At 45.7% G+C, this 26461-nt stretch overlaps 1 protein-coding gene across 2 annotated transcripts in view; it reads left to right on the forward strand.

Moving 5' to 3' along the window:
* Trappc9 (trafficking protein particle complex subunit 9) overlaps positions 1 to 26461 on the forward strand; it is a 456412-nt gene that overhangs the window by 141586 nt on the left and 288365 nt on the right. For both annotated transcript variants that reach the window (XM_051159558.1, XM_051159557.1), the window contains one exon: positions 2641 to 2765. In XM_051159558.1, coding sequence (XP_051015515.1) covers positions 2641 to 2765 — 125 coding nt within the window. The remainder of the gene's footprint in view (positions 1 to 2640; positions 2766 to 26461) is intronic.

Raw genomic sequence — 26461 nt, forward strand, 5'->3', positions numbered from 1 at the left:
TGAGGCTGTCCGTGGAGGCTGGGGACTGTGCCACTCCAAGTCCACTGTCACTGTAGAAGTTATTTTTATTTCCCTAAACACATTGCAGAGTTTCTGAATGAATGAGCGTGCTGCCTTCTCTGTGGAGATTAAGGACGAGTGTTAGTTCATCTTCTTAGCCAACTGCTTCAGCTGCTTCGGTTTTCTTGAGCATATTTTATGATAACCAGATGGCCTTTTTTGGCATCCATGGATTTTATGAATACATGAGAAAGCATCTTTAAAAAGTATTCTACCTGGAGCAGCCTACACTGACAGACTCCCAGGAGAGATCCATTGCCGGCTTACGTTAGTTACATTTTATTTAGGTTTATTTTAGGTGTCTGTTACCAAAAAAGTATATTCAGTCTTTTTCGTTTATGCCTCTTTCTTTTTCTTTCTGGAAGCATTAAAAAAAAAAAAAAAAAAAGCATACCTGCTCACTGGGCTTGGTTGCTAAGCCCTTTGGGGGTCCTTACCATAGGTTTGGTGAAAGCTTGCTGTATAATTTGGACCCCCTGAGGTGCTGTAGAGCAGCCTGGGCTGGTGAGCTCGGTGTGTGTGTGTGTCTCAGTGTGTCTGGTGGTTCTGAGTTCTGGTTTTAGCAGTGCTTTGATGGCTTGTGTAACTCTGAAGAAGTCACTCGCCTCATTGGAACTTGGGCTCTCACGTGTCGAATCAGCATGGTAACACCCCACTTTGCCGGGAGTGAGGACCGAGTGAGATGCCTCCTCACACTTGTGCCCATTGCCAGTCCAAGGATGCCATGACCCATGACCAGGTCTGCCAGTTTTTTTCAGAGAGAAAGGGTGGCTACTGTGTACAAGAGGAAGTGGCTCACGTACCTGTGGAGAGCAGAAAGTCCTGCCATGGGTTACCTATAAGCTGGAGACTCCGGGAGACTAGAGCAGTCTGAGGCAGAGGGACTGGGAACCTTGGAGGACAGTGCAGTAAATTCTGGAGTCTGAAGGTTGGAGGTTCTGGAGTTGTGAAGTCAAGAGTGGGAGAAGCGCAGCAGAGTGCCTCCAAGGACGCTTCCGTGCTTCCCATGGGGTAGCTGATTGGATGGTGATAATTCGTGTTGAGGGCTGCCCCTTCCCTCTCCGTTCCCAACAGGGAGGCCAGTCTCTCCGCTGCCACACACATACCTTGTCAGTGCCTGGATATGCCTTAATCTTTGTAGGCTGGCTCTGCCCATGTGGCCACGGTGGCTGTGTTCTCGCCACTGCTAGCGCCTGCTCTCAGCTGTCATTTCCCACTCGTTATCATGATTGTGATATGTAGTTGAATTCAAGAGAAGTGTTATTTCAGCATGCAGAAATACATCCTGAAATTGCCCTCAGCGTTTCTCCTAATGGAAAGATTGGACACTATAAACGCTAGCTGTGAAGTTCTCGCTACAAGCTCACTTTTTATTCGCGGCATGCTTGCACGCCCTCCATCCTAATAGTACCGCTGAGCTCCTTGGTCCTGATAAGCTGCCTTCATCTGTGACCTTTCAGTCCTGTCTTCCTATTAATTGTCGGACAGATCTCTTTTGCATTCACCGTGGGACTGCACTGCCTCTGTCAGCATAAACGCAGGTGGGGTGGTCGAATATCATTTTCTGACCTTCTCCCGCTCCCAAGCTAAAGAGAGTTCCTTCCCAGTGCGTCCTGTGACATCTTTTGCCAGTTTTTGTTTGTTTGTTTTGTTTTGTTTTTTGCTTCTGCAGCTGCGCTCTTCCATCTCTAGCTTTGCCCTTGCTCACACTTCTGCCCCATCAGGAGATGGAGACACCCTGCTCCAGTAGATGCTGCCACCTATCTTTTCTCCTCTCCACTGGGTTAGAGGAAACATGAAAGGCTACAAGTTTTAAGATGATTGTTTTTTGAGGTCTCTAGGCAATATTCACCTCTGTGTGTGTGTGTCTGTGTGTGTGTGTGTGTGTGTGTGTGTGTGTGTGTGTGTGTGTGTGTGTATGTCTGCAAAGTACCCATGTTCCAGAGTTTTCCAGCTCCAAGGCATTTCTTCTTTCCCAGGACCTGCTATTCCTTCATTTGGTCCCTCGTGCTCAGCCTCTGCCCTGGTGGGCACATAGCAGGCACAGATCTCAGGCCATGGAAGGTGCTGGGAGACAGAGGGAAAGATTGCTTTCAGTTAGTATACCCAGGGGAAGCACTGTGGAAGGGGCACAGACTTGGGGATGTTAGGGCATCAGCGATGGTTGTCATCAGAGTGAAAAGTTGGGGCCAGCATAGGACATGGCAGTGTGCTTTGGTAGAATCTTCTAGTCCCATTGCAGTGGCTGGTCTCGTTGGCAGCTGGTCTCCAGTGCCTGGGAGAGCTGCTTTGCCTTTGGTCGGTCCTTTGCTGGGCGTGTCCTTCCTTGAGAGCCCCACTGGACTCTGGGCCATCTCTTCTCCATGAAAGCCCACTTCCCTCACACTACTCCCTCAAAGGAAGCTGCCTGCCTGTTGCCAGTGGGAATGAATGCCCAGGGAGGACCCTCCCACCTTGTAATTAGACCAGAGAGTCGATACTGCCACGTTCTTTCTTGTTACTACTTTGAAAAACAAAACAAACCCTGCCTCACAAAACAAGACAGTCCATTTTACTCGAGCCTTCTGTCTTCCTTTACAGATGGGATTAGCGTGAGCGGCTTTCCCCTGTCCAGTCCTTTCCGTCAGGTCGTCCGGCCCAGAGTGGAGAGCAGACCCACAAACCCTTCTGAGGGCAGCAAGACGGGGGACCCTGGCCACCTCAAGGTTAGTTCAACCGTGGAGGCGCAGACTGCCAGGACTCTCTGCTTTCTGCCAGAACCCTTCCCAGCTCAGCATTTGGAGTACTGTTCTGAAGGTTGGAAGTTGTGTGGCTGAAAATGGTCTTCTGTGTTTTTATGTCTTGTTGAAATTTTGGACAGCAGTCCTGAGGCTGCTCATGTGCCTTATACATAGTGTGGCGGGGGGAGGCGGGGCTAGACTGTGCCATAGTGACTGGGAAGGCGAGCTTACCATTGTGGACAGTGAGCGGAGGAAGTGATTGTCCCTTGTCCCTTTCCTTCAAGAAACATATTCATTGCCCAATTCTCAGTTTGGATCTTCACCTCGTAGCATTTTTCTTAATCGTTTTGCAACTCTTGCAAGTGCTGGTTTGTAAGTCCACAGTCAGCTCTCTGTATGAAGCTGGGATGCTCAAGACGTAAGGACCAGCAGGAGCAGAGCTTGCTGCTTGCAAGGAAGGTGTCAATAGGAGCTCCAGGTGCCAGTTCAGACCCTGCCCAGGGGTGAAGTGCACAGTGGGTGTTGGCAGGGCTCCATGCTGTGACTGGGGTGCACGCACAGATCACTGTTCATGTGAGTATGCTCATGGCCACCCTTTGGGCATGCTGTTTGCTGTCCTCATGCCAGAATGTGAGTGGGCCACTGGCTTGAAGGGGCTGCCAGAGGAGTTTGACCTGAATGTTAGAAAAGAAATAGAGACTAGAGAAGATGAGGCTGGGTGTCAGCTGCTAGCCCTCTGTGAGGATGCCAGCTCATGGTGCTGGCTGAACACTGCAGAGCCTAGTCAGCCTACGCTGGGTACCACTACAGCTACCCAGAGCATTGCTGGCTGGAAGCGTAGCTGCATCAGTCAAGAGAGATGGGGCTGGGACATAGGTGAGCCAGAGCCCTGGTGCGTACTGCCTTCTCGTACTTAAACAGGCCTCCTTTTCACTCCACATCTGCATGCGGCTTTCTGGAAGACTTGCTGAAATCTTGACCAAGTCAAAGCTTTTCAGAGGCAGTGAGCCTTTAGCCCTTTGCACATTGGCCTTGGAGGACACTTGTGCTCCTTGTAAGCATCCTGTCTCTTGAGACTGCAGCTCGCAGGCATAGTCGCCACAGTTACATCCACAGCACCTCACAGAGTAGCTAAGGACTGGCCTTCAACTTTAGGAACTTAGGAAAAAAGTTGGAAATTAAACTCAAAGTAAGCAGAAAAGAAATTAAAAACAAAAAACAACAACAAAAAAAAAAAACAGAGCAGAAATCAATGAACTAAGAAACAAACAAAAATCTCTAAAGTAGACAAAGTAACCAGAAGGTTGTTCTTTGAGAAAGTCAGTGAAATTTATCGACTTCCAGCCAGATTGATTAAAGAGTAATTATGTAAGTTACCAGTATCAGGACCAAGGCAGGGAGCTTCTGCACAGGCTTTGCCAAGATGAGGAGAGTTAGGAGGCGCATTACGGACCAACCATTTTATTCAGAGGATGAGGTAGATAAGCAGGTAGCTCTGTATCCATCAAGGAGAAAAAGTTCTTGTTACAACCTTCCCATGAAGAAACTCCTTAAGGGAGAAATAATAGGAAATCTGTGTAAACTACTTTAGGAAAACTGTGAAAGGAGGAATATGGCCAGTGGGATGTAGGAAAACTGTGAAAGGAGGAATATGGCCAGTGGGATGGCTCAGGGCTGAAGAGCTTGTCATGCATGCTGAGGAGCAGGGTTCAATTTCTGGAACCCACATGAAGGTGAAAGGACAGAAATGACCCTTAAAGATTGTCCTCTGACCTTCACGTGTATCCTGTGGCATGTGTACTCTCCCAGCTGTTACACACAGTAATGATGATGATGTAATAATAATAATAATCGATAGTCAATAACAATAAAGAGAAGAAGAATACGGAGAAGGAATAAGACAGGTGCCGGAGATAAACCACCACACAAAGCAGCATGTCAGCACTGTAGACTGTCCCTCAACATCTTCAATGACTCTAAAGCAGGAGTTTAGCCTATGTTGCCTAATAGGAAATACAGCACCAACTGAGCAAGGCTCATTCTTCTGTGGAAGGCAAGGTTGGTTTAATATAAGAAAACCCACAGTTGCAACTCTCCCATGTTGATAAGCAAGGAAGGGAAAATTAAGTAAACAGCTTCATTCATGAACATGTGCAGCATTTATCAAAGTCTGGCATGTATTTCCAGTATATTCTCTGCCATCTTGGACTACAGAAGAGCTTCTGCTGTCTGACCTGCTGCTCTCACACCTCATGGGGAAAGGCTTGGCCTGGACTTTTCGGAATCCCTGTGACATTCCAGCAGTACCACACAGAGATGCTGGCTTTCATGTGACCAGCTAGATCTTTCTTAAAGCGCTTACATGCTTTTGCACATTAATAATTATAGTTAAAAACAGGTGGACTGGAAAAATCTACAAAGAATTCAGGTCAAGCAAATAGCATGCTTTCTTTTTTCCTTCCTTTCTTTTTCTGTCCCTCCGCCCCCTTTTCATTCTAATGTGTATGTGTGTGCCTGCCATGCTGCATCTGGAGAAGTCAGAAGAAAACTTATAAAAAAACAGGCTTAAAATTTTTTTTCTTTACAGTTATTTGCTGCTCTGTGTTTGTGAGCATGAGTGTGCATGTGCCCTGGCATATGTGTGGTCAAAAGAAACTTCCAGAGCTGCCTCTCCTCTTCTACAGTGGATTCCAGGGACTCAACACAGGTCTTGAGCTTCTGCAGCAAGTGCTGGGTCTTAGTGTTGGCCTCTTTCTGCCAAATGGAATGACAGGAGGTGGACAGAGAGGGGGTGTGGGAAAGGTAGGGCAGCGGAGTAGGTAGTCCCTGAGCAGGAGGCATCTGAAGAGAAGGCTTCTGCCGCAGAGGCTACTGGGCCATGCTGCAGTTCAGGACAGAACTCCCCAGACAACAAGGGGACAGGGACATTCGGATGGCCTGGAGGAGATACCCAAGTAGACAGCAGTGAAGCTGCCACAGACACCTGCCCCAGTGCCAGGTGCTCCCTGGGTCTCTTGTGGTGTTCACACTCTACCCAGCGGTGCCATTCTCAGCACTGACCTTGGGGGCAGGCAGGCTACTAATGGTCTCTGTCTTTCCAATGAAGACATGGTGGCCTGGGTGCAATGGCTGACTGACCAGAATTAGTCCAGTAATTATGTAGAAGAGGCAAGATGGCCCCCAGACATCAAGTTCCATCCTCAGGACCCAAGCCTTCCAGAAATGCTGGCAGCTCAGGGAGGGCAAGCGTGGAGCCTGCTGAGGCCAGAGAGAAGCGGGGGCAGAGGGGCTCTGATGAGGCCAGGAGCCTTTCCATCTCCCAGGACGACAGTTGCACGTCATTCAGAAGCAATTAGGACACATCTCCACGAGGTGAAAAAAATATCTAAGGCCAGGCAGCCTCTAAGTAGAAGTTAAATCCTGCCCAGGTGCTTCTGATACCAAGGCTTGTGCATAAGCTGTTTCTACCACACCACTGTGTCTCTGCCTGTACAGTTTCTGGGCTTCTGAACTTAATACGGGATACAGAACACCCTCTATTGATTCAAGCTATATTGATGAAATAGTCATGTCTAAGCCTTTTGGCCTATCTGACCTCAGTTTCCACTCTGTGAAAGGCAGATAATAAGGCTTCCCTCCCTTGTGGGGAGGGAAGTGTCTGCTATTAGCCCTGGTAGATAAGAAAAGCTCACAAAATGGCAAATCCAATTCAGCTCCAAATTATTTCTAATCTGTCCCAGTGATAGTCACAGAGACAGAGAATTTTCCCTGCAAAGTTTAAGCATAAAAGCTTCACAGGAATCCTTTAATCTGCTCAACGATTTTAAAACTTAATAAGAAATTTAGAAGGGAGAGCTGAGGAGAGAGTCTGTGGAATTCTAAAACAAATGCTAAGGAGGCCAAAGGAACATTGCTCCAGTTCTAGGTAGCCCAGAGCTAAGACCTTTTGTGACCATGGCTGTTGTATGAAGCCTTTTGTAGTGTGTATGTTTTTGCATGTGTGCGTGTGCGTGTGCGTGTGCGTGTGTGTGTGTGTGTCTGTGCGCGCGCATGGATACAGGGCATGTGTGTGGAGATCAGATAATAGCCTTGGGTGTTGGTCTCATGGTACCTTCTACTTTGTAGTTTTGTAGTTATGTTTAATTATGCATCTGTCTGTCTGTCTATAGGTATGTACATGAGTGCAGGTGTCCTCTGAGGCATTGGGTCTCCTAGAGCTGGACTCACAGGCACTTGTGAACTGCCTAGCGTGGGTGCTGGGAACTGAACTCAGATACTCTAGAAGAACAGTAAGGATTTTCACCTGTCAAATCATCTCTGCAGCCCCATCCCTACCTTTTGTTTGAAAAGGGGGACTTTCATTGGTCTGCAACGTCACCACTTAGGCCAGGCTAGTTGGCCCATGAGCTTCCCACATGCAAGGCCAGTGTTTCACCTATGGAGACGTCTGTCTAACTCTTCTTGCAGCTTTTATTCAATTCATGTGTTTGACAGCTAGTGATCAGTTAACCAGTACAGGCTTATTTCTAAATGCTGGGAACAGAGCCACGCACAGAGTTCAAGAGTCACGTTCTGGCCCTGAACAAGTAAACAGCAGGTTGTGATGTCTGCTGAGGACAAGCACGGGCAGAGACAGGTGTGACTTCTGTTTCTGGTCTGGAGAGAAGGTCTGCAGAGGTTCATTGCAACCCTGATGAGAGAGGGACAGGTGTACACAGCCCTTCACACTCTGGGTCATTGATGTGTCACTGAAATCAAGTCATTATTTGGATGCAAGCAGAAGCTGCCAACATTTGAAGTTAACTTATGCCAGTTATTTTTTTCCCCCCAGGTGATTGCAAGGTAATTAAAGATAGGGTCTTATTAGACTTACTAATGTTTGCATTTCCTCCTCTGCAAGGGGCAGGCATATGTGGTATACTCCCTTTATGAGGGTAGCCCAGCAAGCTGGCTTGGCATGCCCTCCAAGTGATTGCAGGGCAAGCTAAAACGACTGTGAAGAGCTGCACAGCACCCCACCCAAGGATGGGGAATGGCTCTAGAAGACATTTCAATACTTTTCTGGCTCCACATTACTAAGAGTATACTGCATGTGCCTGCCTCTTCACTGGCTCCTGGAAGAGTGGAGAGTTTGGATCAGGCATGCCCCATGTGAACTCATTAAAAACTAAGGAGAACTGTACACACATAGGAGTGCACCTAGGATGGGGGAGGAGCCTGTGTCCAGGAGCCCAGCTGGGCTCTGTGCCTGGCACTCTGGCAGGCAGGGCTCATCAGCATGCTCAGAATACACATGCCACTGACTCTCATCTGTATCTATGTACCCAAGTCACCTTGAAGCCATCCTGTCCCAAGAATGCTGCTGAGTCCCCACCCCCACCCAGGCCCTTCTAGTTTATTCAGACTCTGGCCAACTGGCTACTGCAACCCTCAAATCCTGCACATCTCTTATCAAATTCCCTCGTAAACACAATGTGTGTTTCAAGTCAGGATGCTACACCATGACCAGATAAGGATTTATCCTGGGAATGCAAGGTTGGTTTGATAATCTAAAACAAGTTAATTCATCTTATTAACAAGCTAGATTGATAAAAAATACATTAATTAAATTAAAATTTAAAAATAAATTTAAAAAGCTAGATTGAAAAACCCATATGACCATCTGGAAGCATCTAGGAAAATCTAATACAGGTTCCTGGATTTCCTGTTAATCTCAACAGATCAGGAATATAAGGTTCACAGAGGTAAAATAATTTATCTTCTACATTACAGAACTCTTATAAAGTCAGCTAAGGCCTTTTCCCATACAATCCAACTGTTTTGTGCATAATCCATTTTTATATTTACTTTCTTGTTTCTTTTCTTCAAACTCCCTCCATGGACATTGGTAATTCTGTTTCCTGCCTTTTTCAGCAAACAAGGAAGAAAACCCAGGCTATTCAAGTTTTGGCTGATAGCACTAACAAACTCAGGGTAGGGTAGGGCTAACAAAGTCGTCGTCATGAGCCCCATACAGCCTCAAGGTAGCTCCATGCCACATTATACGGTCCAGAGTCCCCACTTGTCATCTCATCTCATCATCCCTACGTCGTCCGCTGCTGCAACATTACCAACGAATTGTTTCCACCATGTCCAAGAAACACCCCTCCCATGTGTGGCCCTGGCATTCACCAAGCCTTCCTTTCCAACAGTCTCTGCTTCATTCTGCCCACCTCTTCACTAGCTACCCGGCTGTGACAGCCAGACTCTTTTCTTAGCATGGGGAGTGAGGAGAGAATACCATTTTCTGCCTTTGAGGAACTTTGGGGTTTAGAGTGACAGACACGGAAATGGCCAACAGCTTCGCAGAGTTCCCACAGACCACATAGAAAATGCATGTGATAGACGTGGTGCTATGCACCTGTGCATTCCAAAAAAACCCAGTCTTTTTCTGCGTCTCACTACAGGAACTCTAGCTGGGATGTAAAGGACCATCATTCTGCAAACATGACTTACTTGAAGCAACCTGCCCATTGTGACAAAACTGGCCCAAAGCAAGGGTCATTGCAGGTCTGTCTGACATCAGATAGACATGGGGACATTTCCTCCCTTGTCCTGCCCTTTTTGATAAAGTGCAGATACTTGGGGAGGTGGGGTAAGAATTGTTTTGTTTTGATGTAGCCGCTGAACGGCTCTGGATTTTTAGGGACTAATCATGTCACCTAAATGTCCTTACCCAAAAGCAAACAGATTGCTTACTGTCAGTCATTCCAAATGGCAGACTTAACTCAATTGTCTTGTTTGCCAAGAATGCAGTAAAAGCACACGTTTTCTTCTCCTGTCTGGCTCATCCCTGCTGTCTGCAGATCAATCATACTGAAGGTGATGGCAGAAGCCAGCTCACGACAATAGTCTTACAAGACCTGCCTGGCTCTGAGAAGACTTACCCAGTGTCCCTGGAGACCCTGCAGATGAAGTGTGCAGCCCTCTGCAGCACAGGGTCATGCATTCAAACATTGGATGGCTTCTGCTATTATGCAGCCATTAATCCTAACTCTGGGCACATCCTGGGATTCCATATCACTATGCAAAGGTTTCCAGACCTGCCTCCAGATCAGCCCCCCCCCCTCAACCCTGAGACAGGGTTTCTCTGTGTAGCCTTGGCTGTCCTGGACTCCCTTCGTAGACCAGGCTGGTCTCGAACTCACAGAGATCCACCTGCCTCTGCCTTCCCCGATTGCTGACACTACAGGTGTGCACCATCTTGCCTAGCTCAGAGCAGCCTTTTAATGCCTAGACCTAATTTTAATTATGTGCTTATGTTAGGGTTTTATGACAAATTATTATGAAAATTCCTTTCCAGGAACCCAGGTACTGTCATGGAAGTACCTCAAAATGAGCTTCTGTTTTTACCACATGCCTGTCTCTGAGATGTACATCAGGAATGCTTTCAAATCTTCCTAAGAATGCCATAGGTGGTAGCTTGGGCCTTTAATCTCAGCACTTGGGAGGCACAGGCAGATGGATTTTTGTGAGTTCTTCAAGGTCAGCCTAGTCTACAGAGCAAGTTCTGGGACAACCAATGCTACAAAAACCCTGTCTGGAAAAGAGTCCTACTGCTAAGAAAAGACTAAAAGGCGGAAACAATGTTTTCCTTTTTTAGGCAATAGTCTTCAGAGTAAGGCCCCCACCTTATCAGCATCCCTTAGGAATGCCCCAGAAATGCTGAGGAGCCCGGCCTACCAGGGTGCCAGGCACACAGAGCCCAGCTGAGCTCCTGGACACAGGCTCCTCTCCCATCTTAGGTGAACTCCTCTATGTGTGCTGTTCTCCTTAGTTTTTTTTTTTTTTTAAATAATTTATTTATTTTTATTTCATGTACATTTGTGTTTTGTCTGCATGTATGCCTGTGTGAGGGTATCAGATCTTGAAGTTACAGACTGTTGTGAGCTGCCATGTGGGTGCTGGGAATTGAATCTGGATTCTCTGAAAGAGAAGTCAGTGCTCTTAACCGCTGAGCCATCTCTCCAGCCCCTCTCCTTAGTTTTTAGTGAGTTCACGTGGGGCATGCCTGATCCAAACCCTCCACTCTTCCAGGAGCCAATGAAAGGGCAGTCAGTCTCTCCTGGGGAATTCCTGCTTAGGTTCAAGTTCACAGGCTCCCAGTTTTCCCCGTATCATGTCCCTTAAACAGCATTCACCCAGAGTGAGTTAGCTTTGCATAGTGCTCCCATATGAACAGCGCTTTACTGATGTCACTGATCTTTCTAGACAGCATAGCTTTGGGTTTCTAGTTTTGTAAATCTAGAAACAAACACATTTCTGGTGCTTTTAGAACACTAGCTCATGCACTGTACAGTATGAACTGCTTTTTAAAGTCTCTGGAATAGCCTGGTAATTTATTCACCCCCCCCCCCAACTGTTGTTACTAATGATCTCTTAACTCCTAGTGATGCTAAGACTCCTTTTATATTGAAATTATTGTTTATTTTTATCTTTAATGTAAGCTCTGGCATTTTTACATGATATAACTCTGTTGATATATGACCGTAGAATATGTCATTTTGAACAGTGTGTTCGCAGAAGGGCTGTGGCTGAGAGTGTGTCAGCATTAAGATGCTGGGGACTATGCATCCCCCACCAATTAGCCTTACTTCTTCCACACAAAATTTGGAGAAACTTGCATAGAATGGATTGAGTTTTTCTTTATAAGATTAAAGACTGTAAAGTTTATTTTTATAAGGTAAAGAGAAAAGATCAAGTTTTAAAGAATCAAGTGAAGATGGTTATATACCCTACAAATGGATATATATACAGGGAGAAACAATTTATGTTTCGCTTTTTAATATAAAACTGACATTCAATTTTATCTTTTAAGGTTTTTATTTTTCTAAAAATGCTTTTTATTAATTATACAGTATTTTGGTCATATTCATCTCTTCTGTCTGGTTCCTCTCATATCCATTCCTATCTCACTGCTCCCGTCCTAAATTTGTGTTACTCCACTTTTAATAACCCACTGAGTTCAATTTGTGTTGCCCGTATATTCCTGGGTATGTGGTTATCCACTAGAGCTTTGTTAGCCTAGCTCTACTCTTAAAAACTGACTCTTTCCCAGAAGCCCTCAGTTGGGAGTGGCTATACATAGTTCATGAGTGTTGTTTCCCTGTCCTGTCCAGAAGGCCCTGCTTGCTCCCATCGTCCTAGAGCTTGGTCCTCACTCTTTCCAGCCTCTGTGCTGTGATGACCCCTAGTCTTGGAGCAGGGGTGAGTTAGATATCCTGCCTGTGAGCACTCAGTTAACAGGCATCCTCTGTACTTCCACTCACTGGCAGAGAATTATTAAGACAAAATGCTTTGGACACTGGAGGTGTCTGTTTCACCAACATTGAGGCCAAAGTGGGTGCCTTGGATGGGTTGGCAAGGCCCTAAGCCCAGTGGGATCTCTTTTCACAACAGAACATCCCTGTGTTTGTCCTTTCAGCCATAGCACGTGGCTTTAAAATCCAGTGGCAGCCTTTGCCTGAGATGTTCTGTAGGTGTGCTAGTTCTCTAGAAAATACTTTCTTATTTCTGCTTCTTAAAGGTGTCCTTCTGTAAATTAGAGCTCAGCTTAACTCGTCTGTTGGAGCTGTTTGATTACCCAGAAGCACACCCCTAACCTTTACTCCCTAACTTGAAAGTTTTTTCAAATTCCGAGCCCCAGCTCTGCTCTCCAGCTTTTAGTGTTGTCACGGACACATGGATTTTTGTCGATTCAGTGTTTTGATCCACTTACAGTCGCTATTGTCATTGCTCAAATTGTCACAGATTGGCCACAGGGAGCTTCGTTGAGCTGGCCTCCACGTCCTTTTGGCATGGCCATTAATCTTTAGAAGCCTCGATGCTTTGATAATAAAAGATGAGCCGTTCTCATCTCACAGCAACCTGTAATGTCAGCTTCTTTGCTGGGCTAGGGAACTGAGACTGGGCGCACGCACACCGTGCGATAGTTAGTATAGCTAATTCAGCTGGTGGGTGGGTGGCATCACTGGGCAGAAGACTTGTGGTCATCTAATGCCATAGCCTTTCACACGTGCCTGGATGGGCTGTCCTTTCCTTTCCATGCCTCCTCTTCCCTGCCACAGAGTGTACCAGCCCTCTCTTTGGTCACTGAGCTGTGCTGCGAGCGCTGTTGTATTTGCACCCATTTCTGGGGGTCTGCATAGAGGGAGGTGCTGTCCTGCACCTCAGCGCCATGCTCCCATACCGTCCTTTTACATATTTCTCCCATTTGGGAAGCTCAAGGCTGTAATATTGGCTTAGTGAGTGGGAGTCGTTGAGTAAGAATGTCTCCAGCACCAGAGTGACTCAGTAGAGGTATGACTGTGCTTGTAAATTTAATATCAAGACCTGCCGTCTGACAAAACATAGAAATGCCAGTGAGATAAAATATTTGCGGTTAGAATCGCTCTGGGGAGGTGTTGTAGGGCAGTATCTACGGTGGGCATTGTAGACTGCGAGCCAGGAGGCACTCTTTACTGGAGACATTTTAAATAAAATTTATAAAATATCAACTAAGTGCTTTAAAAAAAAAAAAAAACTGAGATATTCCTGGAAAATTCCAGAACTTTTTCTCTTCTTTCTTAAAACACAAAATAAAAAAATGTTCACCAAGACAGACAAGAAAGTCGGTAGTGCTTTGCAAGGAAGGGCAATAGGAGTAGCCTTTCCAGGGGCTAAATCTAAAGCAGTGGTTCTCAGCTTTCCTAATGCTGTGACCCTTTAACATGGTTCCACATGTTGTGGTGACCCCAAGCCACAAAATTACTTCATTCTACTTCCTAGCTGTAGTTCTGCTCACCTTTATGAATCATAACGTAAGTAGCTGATATGCAGGATAGCTGGTATATGAGCTCCAAAGGGGGTCTCGACCCACAGGTTGAGAACCACTGGCTTTGAACAAAGCAAGGAGCTGTGGACTGGGATGATGCTCAGCTCAGCTAGTGCTTTAAGAACATCAGCTACCAGTACTGGCGTTTCTGCAAGCCAAGTGGAGTTACAGACGAGAGGATGCCAGCGCAGACCTCCTGCATCAGGCTCTGCATTTTAATGAGACTAGGACATTGAAGTCTGAGGTGTATGCATTGCTCTATGCCTTAAGTCCTGCTCTTTGTTCTGTTCTGTCCTGGCATTCCCTTCACGGAGCCGCCTTCTCAACCTTTTGCCTCTCCTGGCTGCTGCAGTATCTCGTCTGCTGTGCTGGCATCATCTGTCCCCTCTGTCCTTCTCACTGCCATAGCCTCCCTCTCAAAGTGCAGTGTCTGGCATGCTGGATGTACTCAATAAGTGTTTGCTGAAAAGAGCCATGTTCTTGGTCCTAGGACAGTACCCCGGATTACATAGAAGAGAAGCAGGCCTTGCCATTAGGGACTCTCAGTGCAGAGCCATGCACTAGCCAGAGAGACCGTTAGGACCTTGGGTGCTGCTACCATGAATGCCCAAAGGTGACAGTCAGGCTGGGTTCCTGGAGCAGGGTGACTTGAGTGGAGCCCTGACTGTACCCTCAACTCCCCAGCCATGAGGTCCCCACGGGAACAGTTGTCTTTGCTAAGTAGTGGTTTTGGACACAGTAGCAGGTAACAGCCAGTTCATCACAGGTGTCCTTTGAGCTTCCAGGAAAGACCCCTCTGAGTCCTGCAGACCACCTGCTCTGTGCTGTCATTAGCAGGTGCAGGCTTCCCTTCATCAGATCAGTTTGTTCCCTGTGTCCCGTGCCCCCCCCAGCTTTGTGCTCTTGAACAATACAGGTACTTTAAAAAGCAACACGAAACTCATTAAATGAATATCCCTAAGGGTTGGACTGAGGCCCAAATGTCAATACATATCTGGTAAAGAGAGGAAATTAAAACTCACATCAGTCTGTCTCATCTGGATCACTCAGTAGCAGGGCAGAAGAGTCCCAGTGGCAAGGCCGTGTTCGGTGTAAATAGCAGACAGCCCCGTGGGCTCTAACCAAAGGTCCATCCTGTATTCCTGCTTCATCTGGAAAGTTACTGTGCTTCTGGGGCCTCAGGCCACTCATTGCTTGGGGTAGAGGTGGAATGGGCTGGGCTGTTTCCTTTGTAGATCTTACACAAGTATAAGAGAGGAAAAAAGTGGACATTTGTTTGTTTTCAGCTGTATCAGCACCTTTGCATTAATGTCAAAGTCAGTTAGGATGGTCCCATTCAGAGCGTAACCCTTGCATAGTCCCCAAACCCATCCCAGGTTGCTCCCAAGTTTTTTTTTCCTCCTCTTCTTTTTATTCCTCTCTTGCATTGCATCTTTTCTTCCTCCAGGCCTTCTTGGCCCTTCTTTCCTGCCCCCAGTTCTCTGGATTCAGTCTTTCACTCTTCACCAGCCCCTGAGTCTCCAGGACATTGCAGCCAGTACAGTTCATTCCTACGTGCTATCCCGTGACCCAGCACTACTCTGCTTGGTTTTCACTGGGGGCACTGTGAATGGATCTGTGTTTCTTCATAGAGTCCTATGCACACTGTTAAGTGGTGTTATCTGTACACAGGCCTGGCTGGGGTGTGCATGTATGGGCCTGTCCTGGTCCATGTGCATCTTGAAGCATCACAGAACAGCTGCTCCATGAACTAGCTCTAAGTGTGGAATCTGAATTTACTCCACTGAGGGCTAACCAATGCCCATGTTAGAAAGGCATTTGAAACTCATGTCCACTTGTAAAATGTGATGATGCATGAATTGTGGATTTAAGAAAGTACTGAGAAAACTTTCTAAGCACATCAGCAATGGAGGTACATGCAGGGGCCACTTGAAGCACCCCCCCCCCCCCCTTACTGGAAAATGTGCTCACCTCTGTCAAATTCATGTAGCCATTTCTTGGAAGTGAAGTAGCCAGTGAATAGTAACTACTAATCAATTAATGTCTTAGTTCCTTTTTTGCTGCTGTAACAAGATTCCCAAGAGTGAGTGCTTTATAAAGAGAAAAGCGTTACTCACTTCACAGTCTTAGAGGCTGATCAGCCAATACTGGGCATCTCTGGACCTTCATGGATGGAAACTGATTTGAAGACCATGTGGAGAAAAAGGAAGCCAGTGAGATTCAGGGGTTAGAGTCACTGGATGATGATGAGGAGGAGGAGAAGGAGGGGGAGGAGGAGGAGTTGTCACTGGATGATGATGATGATGATGATGATGATAATGGTGGTGGAGGTGGTGGTGGTGGTATGATGGGAACTAGGTGTGGTCCCATCAGAACCACATTGATCTCTTTAGGTAATGCTCCTGAAACTGAGTTACTTCCTGACCAGTTTTCTATATATCTTTATTGGGCACTACACACTTCTACCACATGAGCCTTGTGGGGACACTTACACTACATCCAAACCATCATAATCAGGTTTGTTTCAGCCACTGCTGTGACAAGCATTGCATTTAGCACTTGTTATTTTTATTTTTTGCTTAAAGCAAAACTACTTGGAGTAAGTCATTGAGGAGCTCTAAGCAGCAATGTTGTAGAGTGAAGCAGGTTGGGGTAAGGCAGTAGGCCAGGAGCCTGCAGTGTTGCTTCTGCTTGGACTTTGCCCCATTCCTTTGTGAGATGGAATGAGGTCTTTGTCCATGATAGGTTCCTCCACACTCCGCTTGGTGCTCTTGGACCAGCTTATAGCTGCTCTGGGCACCACTGGTCCAGGTCCCCAGTACTCATCTGCTTTCCACAGGGTCTTATTGGTGTTTTTACTTTGGTTTCTGGCCAGATCACCTGGTATAGGACAGTGAAGATCACTTCGTGGCCTTGATTTCTGTCTCCTCACAAACTGTGCAAGGATTTGTGCTTCCGAACTCACTAGAGAATGTGGAGATGTTCAAAGGAAGAGAAGAGATGTACCGACACAGCCTCTGCCCTGAGAACTGCTGGTACCCAGGACCGGCAAGTGTGAGGTGTAGCTGAGGCAACTTGGTAGTGTGTGAGGTGTGGAGTGGAGTCAGGAACTGGATGGCCTGTATCAGTGGTTGCGAGAGCAAAGTGAGGTCAGGCTGCTCCTCTCATGGCCTGGAAGCAAAAGAGACAAGAGGAAGTGGTCAAGAGTCCACCCCCAATCACCCCAGTATAGGCTCTCCCTTTGGCCCCACCTCCTAAAGGTTCCAGTTCCTTCTGGGAACTCCATCCTGGAATCCAAGCCTTAGCCCCTAATATGCCACTTCCCTCTAAATGGTCCCTTGAGTAATGCTCCTTCTGCATGGCCTCTGAGGAGGCCTCCGTGGCTGCTCCTGGATCACCGGGGAGCAACTTGAGATGATGAAAATGGTGGCAGGAAGGGTATTTAGCTCTCTGTGTGAGGGTCGTGGCATGGAGGACAGGTAGGGTGCTCTGTTGTCCCAGGGCTTCTCCTGGTGTCATTGCTTGCTGGTGGTGAAGCTGCAGTCCTCAGGGGACCCCGATCCCAGGAAGTGTCCCCCATACAGAGTCGGAGTTTCATTCTGCAGAAACAAGCAGCAGTGAACAGTTGATAAATACCATTGCCTCAGCTAGAGTAGGAACAAGACAGCGCCAGTCCTCTGAATGGGCTCCTGTTTTCATTAGCTTTTAACACAGGCTTATCGATCTGCTTGAGTCCCCAAACAAGAGGACATTTTAAACTGCGGGTGTTAATTTTTAGTAGTGTTAAAAGCAATTATTGGACGTCTTGATGACTGCACCGTCAGACAAATGTTTTAGCGCCGTGAATTCTCAATCCTTTTGTCAGGAGCTGATGACTTTAAGATTGTTTTTCCCCTACAAGCTTTAATTAAAAACAACAGGGTAATAGAATTGGATTTTTAATGAACTATTCCATCAAAAAGAAAAGGATAATCATTTATATTAGAAATAATATTCCTTATAAGCAGGCATGCTAAATGTCTTATAGTCATTTAATGACTTTTGAAAAAGTTTTACTTTCTTCCTCTTCTTCCTTCTCCTCTTCTCCTCCTCCTTCCTCTTCTTTTTGAAAAGGGCCTTTGTGCTGATTTTTTAAACCTACTTTATTTGGGGTTCCTTAATGCCTCTATCTCCTTTCCAGCCCTGGCCCTATGTAGGAGAGAAAGAAGGTTAGAAGGGACAGGGGACATAGACCTCTTTAGACTCAGTTCCTTGGAGCGATTCCAATCTTTATCATCCGTATATCCAGCAGTCCAGCTAAACCAACAAACAGCAAGTACAGTGGGATGAGCAAGCAGCAGTCTCCTCAAAGTGTCTCCCAGGGTGTCTCCAAGCACGCCCCTCTCAATCTGCTCTCATATTTATACCTTTCAGAGTTCTTATTGAGGCTGTTTTCCCACTGGCAAAGACCACCCCCCGCCCCCTGCAGGAGCCTGTTATCAGCTGTGGATAAAATGAAAGCATTCCCACATCCCACACTTGGGATTAAAACAAAAACATATTTACATAGCATAACTGAGTTTTTAAAGAAATTAAAACTCCCACTACAGGCTTTATTTTTATTTTTTTTTTTACCCTAAGCTGACCGGGCAGTCACTGTGTAGTTCAGGCCTCTCTTGGCCTTGTGATTCCCCTCCCTCAGTCTTCCAAGTGCTGGAATTATAGATCCAAGCTACTATGTCTATCTTAGGGTTTTGTTTTTAAAAAATTTTAAGTGTGTGTGTGTGTATGTATGCATTTTTGTGCCTGCATATATGTGTGGACACAAATGTACAAATCATGGTGTGAGTGTGGAATTAGTAGACAACTTGTGGGAGTTGGTTTTGTCCTACCACATGGGTCTCAGGCTTTGAACTCAGGTCATCAGACCTGGTTGCAAGCACCTTTACCTTCTGTGCTCTCTTGCTGGTCTGGTATTTTCTTTTTAATGGACTGAATTTGGGCTTTTGACCATGGGCACATTGTGTAATGATTACCTAGGGTCATTGGCATAGTCATCTCCTTATGATTTCTTTATCAAATTTTTTATGGTAAGGTCATTAAAATTTTCTATATATTTTGAAATGTACAATACAGTGTTATTAACCATACAATGCTGTGTGGTCAGACACCAGGACTCACTCCTGCTATCTATCTATAAATTTACACTGTTGACCAGCATGAATTCTTTCCCCTCTATTCTTCCCTCTCATCTTCTAAAAACCACTATTCTATATTCTTCTTTGTTTAGTTCAGCTCTTTCAGATCTTGCATATAAATAAGATTGTATAGCATTTGTCATTCCACGTGTCTGTTAACACTGTATCCCTTGGGTTCATCCTCTGTGTCACAGATGATAAGGTTTCCTTCTTATGGCAGAACAGTATTCTGTGGTAGATGTAGTCTGAATTTTGAAAATGGATCCATCTGCGTTGACACTTAGTGATGGTCGCTAGGGTTGTTTCTGCACCTTGGCTGCTAGAAATAATGCTGCAGGAAGCATGGGAAACCCTCTCATCTTAGCTGCTGAAAGGCCCTGGATCATATGTTCATTGTATTTTAAGGAATATTTTTTGTGGCGTTCCTATACTGTGCTAATTTAAAGTACAATGACAGTTCCTTTCTGTCCACATCTTCACCTACATTTGCCTTTTATCTTTGTGTTAGTAGCCAGTCCTACAGGTGTGAGTTGGTATCTCATTTCTGTCATGTTGTGTCATTCTGAGCCTCTCTTCAGATATCTGTTGATCATCCGTACATACTTTTATGGAGAAAAGCCTGTACCAGCCTGTGTCCTTTTAACAGCATTGTTTCTTTTATTCTTGAATGAGTTCCTTATGTGCCGTAGGACACTTCACCTGGTGTCTGAACTGCTGTTCCCTCCCAACCTGAGTCCTAGCTCTTCCCTTGGCTCTGTTGCTGGCATAAGCTCTCTGATTGGACGTGGTCACCTTCTCCTCTGCTCTCTGTTCCTTCTGTTATTGGGGTTGTGCCTGATAAGTCACTGTCTGGACTTCTGCCATGGAACTTATGTTTTTTTTTTTTTTTTTTTTTTTTTTTTTTTCTAGAAACATCATACTTTTTGGGTCTTAAATTTAGGTCTTCAATCCATTTTGAGCTTCAACCTACATAGCAGAAGGTCTGCTTTCATTTGTTTGCCTGTCAGTACCCAAATTTCCTAGTGCTATTTAAAAATTATATTTATTATTTACATATACACACATACATGGACACACTCATGTCATAGAGTGGATGCTGATATAAAAGGACAATTTATAAGAGTCATGTTTTTCTCTCTGCTATGTCCCTGGAATTAAACTCAGGTTTGCTGACAGACAGCTTTTCCCAGGGAGACTTCTCACTAGCTCCTCCCTAAGCACTGATACAGAAGGGACTGTCCTTTCTCCATTTTGAACTCAACATCTCTTTATGATGATCGAGGCCTCTCAGCAAATTACCTATTTAAGACATGCAACACCAGAAAGGCCATATATGATGAACCTACAGTTAACTTAGTGTCTGGAAGATAACAGAAGCTTTCGCCACTTCTCTTTAGCAGAGTGCTAAGTGAAAAAAGGATAGAAAAGTTGTCAAAACTAGAAAGGACAAAGTTAAATCTTTTCTGCAGGTAGTAAGACCGTATACAGTGAGAACTCTGAAGATATTAAAAAATTACCAGCAATTCTGTACATTAATAGAAAAAAATGCCTGAGAAAGGAATTAGTAAATCAATCTCATTGTAATATTGACAAGAATGCCTTTGTAAATTTAACTAAGGAAGCATGGCACCTCCACATTTAAAACTATGAAACAATAATGACAGAAATGGGAGTGGAAACACACAGCAGATACTTAGCCCACGTTCATGGATTGGAAAAGTGGAAACTAGTGAAATTACTTCACTATTCCAAGAGAGCTAGAGGTTCATTCAGTCACTATTAAAATAAGAATGGCACCATGCACAGAAACTGGTGAAATATGTGTAGAATTCCCAAGGATCCCAAACATCGAAAGCTTAAGCAAAAAGAACAAGGCTGGAGGCATCACTCTGTTTTTCTTCAAAATACAAAGAACAGTGTGATAGAACCTAAAGGCAGACACACAGACCAGCAGAGCAGAGTAGAGAGCCTAGAAATAAACCCACAATTTTACAGCCAGTTGATTTCAGACATTCAATAGTTATTTTTCTTCTTCTATAAAGAAGTGTTGTTGGGGCTGGAAGGATGATTCAGCAGTTGACAGCACTGGCTGTTCTTCCAGGAGACCTGGGTTCTTTTTTTTTTTTTTTTTTTTTTTTTTAAAGATTTACTTATTTATTACTATGTATACAGTGCTCTGCCTGCATGTACATCTGCAGGCAGAGGAGGACATCAGATCACATTATAGATGGTTGTGAACCACCATGTGGTTGCTGGGAATTGAACTCATGACCTCTGGAAGAGCAGACAGTGTTCTTAACCGCTGAGCCATCTCTCCAGCCCCGAGACCTGGGTTCTTTCCCAGAACCTACATGGTGGCTCACAACTGCTTGCAACCCCATTTGCAGGATCAGATACTAGATTTTCTCTGGTGGCCTCCACAGGACTGATATATGTGGTGCACGGACACACATGTAAACCAAGCACCCTTACACATAAAATAAAATAATAGATCCTAAAAATAATGGAATTCACTTTTCTGTAGAACAATGATGTAATTTTAAAATGTAATGAAGAGTATACCTATCTGTGTGTCTATATTTGCCAGACTGGCTGACCATTGAGCCCCTGGGATCAGCTTTGGCCTACAGGCACCACTATGCCCTGGCTGTCCTCATAGGTGTACAGCAAGCGCTGCACCCATGGAGCCACCTTCCCAGTCTTCCGATAACTTTTAACAAAGAAAAGGGAATTCTAAGCCAGGTGTGGGCACACCTTTAATCCCAGCACTTGGGACGCAGAGACAGGTGGATCTCTGTGAATTCAAGGTTATCCTGGTCTACAAAGTGAGGCCAGGACAGCCAGGATTGTTACATAGAGAAACCCTGTCTCAAAAACCAAAACCAATCAACCAACAAACCAAACAAAAAGAGAAAGGGAGTGGGGGTGAGGGGAGAGTGAGAGGGACAGGGAGAGGTGGGAGGGGAGGGAGAATTCTATTGAATAGAACCAGAAGCTTCTTTAACTTGGTCTTTTGAGTCTGTCAAGTTGCCAGTGAGGAGGGTGTGGAGTTTGTTGTGGTGGTTTCCATGCTCCCCTTGGGTCCCTGTGCTTGGCATTATTTGGCTTTGACAGTAGACTGAGGACAGGGAGTTCTGAGTCCATAGGTGGCTCCTGAAGCTCAGGCTGCCTGTTTTGATAACATTAACAGCGTGCTGTCACTTCCTGTCCATCTTGACATCGTGATAGGCTGATGCTGCTTCTATGTCTAGTTTATGTCTGCTGTGAAGTTATGTGGGTAACTTCTTCAGCTGGATGTGTGTTTGCATACTTTCCCACCTCCCTGCTGGGACGAAGAGTGTCAGGTGTCTCAGTCTGGGACACCTGGAATTTCATCCATGGTCCTCATGTCTCTGGTGCCAGAAATGACTGCTCTTGGTCCTTGGAATGGCCCACGCGATGTCTAGATGCAGGACGTGTGAGTAGGGCTCTCTGTTTCCTCCCTCTGAATGTTGGGCTCTGTAATAAGGAAGGTGGAGTACAAGGCAGCATATATCTACTTCCCAGGGCTGAATGTAGCCCTCTTGGGGTGTGAGCCATTTGGGGAGAGGGCAGTAGAGGTCTGTGGGGTCCAGTCTCTAATACTTAGTATGTGGGGGAGATATAGCTGCTAAACCCTGTCCTGATGAGTGTGTTTTCTGCCCCCACCTGCCTTCCTCTGCCCTGTCCCTTTTCTCTGCCCCTCCTCCCTTCAGTCCATGCCATGTGCATCTGCCTGTGACTCTGGCCCCTGAGTCAGGAAGGTGTCTTGTCCTTGGTGCATTAATCAAGTGTGCCATCACTAGGAACGTTAGCTAACCCACATTCTTTGCAGGCCTCTCAGGTGGCCTCCGACTGTAACACAAGCTAAGCCCTGTAGCAGTGCCAGGGCTATGTCTGAAAGCCTGATAGAGTGGTAGCCATGGCTGGTGGAGGAGAGAGCCTCTGATGGACACGGGCTAGGAAACGGATGAGCGGGCCTTTTATTTCTTGTTAAGGTATCTGAAGGTCTCCGGTCTTGTGCTAGAGGTCAGAAAGAAGTTGTCGTGAGGAGGGAGGCAGACGGTGACAGGTGTGGGCAGTTTGTGCTCCCAAGCTGGTGAACTGTTTGGTAAGGATTAGCAGATGTGATCTTATTGGAGGAGATGTGTCACTGGGGGATTAGCTTAAAGGATTTAAAGGCCAGGCCATTCCCCACACCGTTATCTTCTGCTCCAGTGTCATGCGTGCCTGCTTGCCTGCCACCACACTCTCCACCATCATGGTGATGAATTCTAACTCCCCGGAACCCTGAACCCCCAATTAGATATTTTCTTCTATAAGTTGCCTTTGTCATGGTCATAGAAAAGTAACTAAGACATTGCCTTTGTATTTTCCGTGTTTGTGTTTTATTTTCTAATGAAAGTGGATGGAATTAAAGCCAAAAGAACAAACCACTCAATCAGCAAGTGGGAAAATGAACTGAACAGAGAGTTCTCAAAAGAAGTACAAGTCCTCAATAAAGGCATTAAAAATATTAAACCTCTTTAGATGTCAAAATGCAAATCCAAACTCCACGGAGAGTCTGTCCCAGAATAGCTGTCATCAGGAAAACAAATAGCAACAAAAGCTGGAGGGGATTTGTGCACTTTGTTAATTGCAGACAGAAATGCAGATCAATATGGAGGTTCCTCAAAAAACAAAACAAAACAAACAAACAAAAAAACCAACCCAAAACCTAGAACTTCCATATGACTCAGCCAAGCCACAGGGAAAGGAATTGAAGTCAGCAGACCACAGAGACACCATTTCTCATGGCCAAATCATGGAGCCCACTTGGTCATCTGCATAAATGTGTGTGTGTGTGTGTATAGGTGGAGTTTCTTCTGCCCTAAGGAATTTCGTCATTTTGGGGACAGTGGATGAAAGTGGTGATCATTATATTATGTGAAATGAGCTAGACACTGAAAGACAAGCACCATGTTTTTTTCCACATATAGTATCTATATTTAAGAAAAAAATAACATGAGGTACAAGAGGGACAGTTATCATAGGTGGGCAGTGGGGCGAATATGTAAAAAAAATGCCAGCTCTTCTGTGAGTTATGCCATTGAGATTTTGACAGGATGTCACCCCTCCCCCCCCTTAGATCATTTTTGGTAGTGAGACCATTTTCATAATATTAATTCTGCCCAGTCCTAGGTCTAACGTCTTCTTCAGTTTATCTTTTCAGTGTCTCAGAGTTCTCATTGTGAAGATCTTTCACCCTCTTGTTAGGCTTATCCCTGGGTATATCCTTTCTAAAAGCTATTGTAACTCTTGAATGTATGTATCTTAGCTTCTAATTTTTGTTTTTTATATGTATATTTTTGTGGGAGTGCATGTGGATATATGTTATGGAACTAGAAAAGGTGTGGAGAACAGGGTTTAAGGAGGTCAGCGGGAAAGGCAATAGGATATGTGTGACATGCAAATAACGGGGTGCAAAGTGTGTTGGGGGCAGCTATGGAGGAGAGGGAGAGCCCATGATCAACCAAAACCAAAGCATGTATGTGAAGGCTGTGTTTCAGACAAAGAAAATATTGTAAAAAGGGGTAACTAATTTCAAAGATTTGCCAAAATATAAACATGGTTCTCAAAATGAACACTTCCTCTGCCAGGCAGAAGCCAGTGCCGGCTTTGGAGCCTTCCCTCATGTGTTCTGCCTGTGTCTGGAGGAACTACACAATCCTTAAGGCAGAAGCAGAGCGGCCTGGCGTATCTTGGGCTGAGAAAGCCAGCACTAACATGTTTAGGAGGCGGCATTTTCTGCAGTCTCCCAGAGCCTTGCTGGGCCCAGCTTGTTGAATCCTTTCCCGGCCGCCATGCTTTCCTCCCGGCTTGGCAGTTCTCCAGTGCATGAGGCCAACCTTACACAGTTGGCTCAGTTTCTAACTGTGAGAAGCATGTTCATTTTCTAGCTGGTTCTTTGTTTGGAGAGCTTCTCAGTTCACCCTGAACTTTTGGAGCTGCTTTGCACCATGGGAGGTATGAGGTTGGGGCGGTTCATCTCTCTCCCATTCCTTTGATTATATCATTGGACACTTGGCCTCTGAATTCCTCTCTGTCTTTGTCTGTCCATCACTCTGTCCATTAACCTGCCCACCTATCTTTCTGTCCTCTCTCTCCCTCCATCCCCTGCTTCTTTCAGTCAGTTGTCCAGGATATGGGAAAGCAGGCATAAGGGTGAGTTTCATTGCACTGTTCCTGCATGCAGGCCTTCTACCAAGCGTTCCGTTTCATCTGGGAATGTGCACCTCGAGGAAGGCATAGTTCTGTGATTTTTTATTACTTTCTGGTACTCAGCACAGGGCCTGGAACCTAGTATGCTGAGCATGTCCTGTTTGGATTAAAGCGAGAGTAGAAGCTAAAATGGAGAGGAACATCACCAATTCTGCAGCATCTCTTCCCACAGCCCAGAACTGCGAATGAGAAATTGAGTGAGGTGATGCACATGGAAGCTTTTAGTTTATCTTGGAGGGCAATACTGAGCTATTCACACCGATATGGACATGGTACTGCAGGAGCAGCAGACCACTGGGTCCTGTGGCTTGGGAGGGCTGCTAGGGAGTATCTGGTGGGCAGGCCCCAGTTTGAGGGGATTCATGACAGAAGGCCCGAAGGTGTGGCCAGGAGGAAATGTCAAGGGAGCCAAGAAGGTCTGATCGCCAAGAACTTGTGATTTTGGAATTTGCATTTTCTTTAAGCTCTTAGATTTAATGGTCAAATGGTATAATGATCTGCTCTGCCAGCTCCTAGGATTCTTTTACTGGAGAAGGAAGTGGAAAGGCTGGGAGCAGGCAGCTGAGAATATGCTCAACAAAATGACACCTTTCAGTGGATCGATGTGTAGGCACTGGCTTCAGAGTGGGTATGGAGGAAGGCTGCGCCGAGTGTGAATTAGCTGACGGTGCACTGGCCATGAAGCTGCGTCCTCTGTCTGTAGAGTAACGGCTGGGGGAAGCAACCATTCTCAGAAATACTTGTGAAAGTGAATTTAAAGTAGAGGGCAGTTATTTTTGGAAGGCAACATTTCTAAGCTATATTTCGTTTGATTCTGTTGAAATGTGCAGAAAGTAGATTAATGGACTTTGTTCGTGGGTGGAAAGATAGGCTTCGGATCTTGTCTATGTCAGTCTGGAGACTATAATTTAAAGATTTTAAAAAAATGTATTATTCGCTAGAGACCAGGACATCAAGATATCCAGGTGCTTGAAACAAAGAAGGTAAAACTCTGAGTGATTAATTGAAACTGAAGTCAAAGTGACTCCTGCGATAGTTTCCCAGTCTGTGCCGGCTTCTAGCACAGATGCAGAGTACAGACTGCAGACCTCTGCTCCTAGACACGAAGGCTGACCCTGAGGCTGGAAGGAGAGCTTCCATTCCAGATCAGAAAGTGGCAGAGACCAATGCCAAGGCCCAGCACTTTGGGGTTGGGAGGTCAGTGCCTCCCCAAAACCTGCTGGAACAGTTGGAGCCAGACGAAAACTGCTGCTATGTGGGGACATTTTCCTGGCTGTGGACACATAGACAATCCACATGAAACGCTGTGTGTAGAAGATGCAGGTTCTGGGAGACAGACTGCCTTTCTGGGCAATGGGCAAGTGCAGTGGACA

The sequence above is a fragment of the Acomys russatus genome, chromosome 17 (genome assembly GCF_903995435.1).
Source record: "Acomys russatus chromosome 17, mAcoRus1.1, whole genome shotgun sequence".
Lineage (NCBI taxonomy): Eukaryota > Metazoa > Chordata > Mammalia > Rodentia > Muridae > Acomys > Acomys russatus.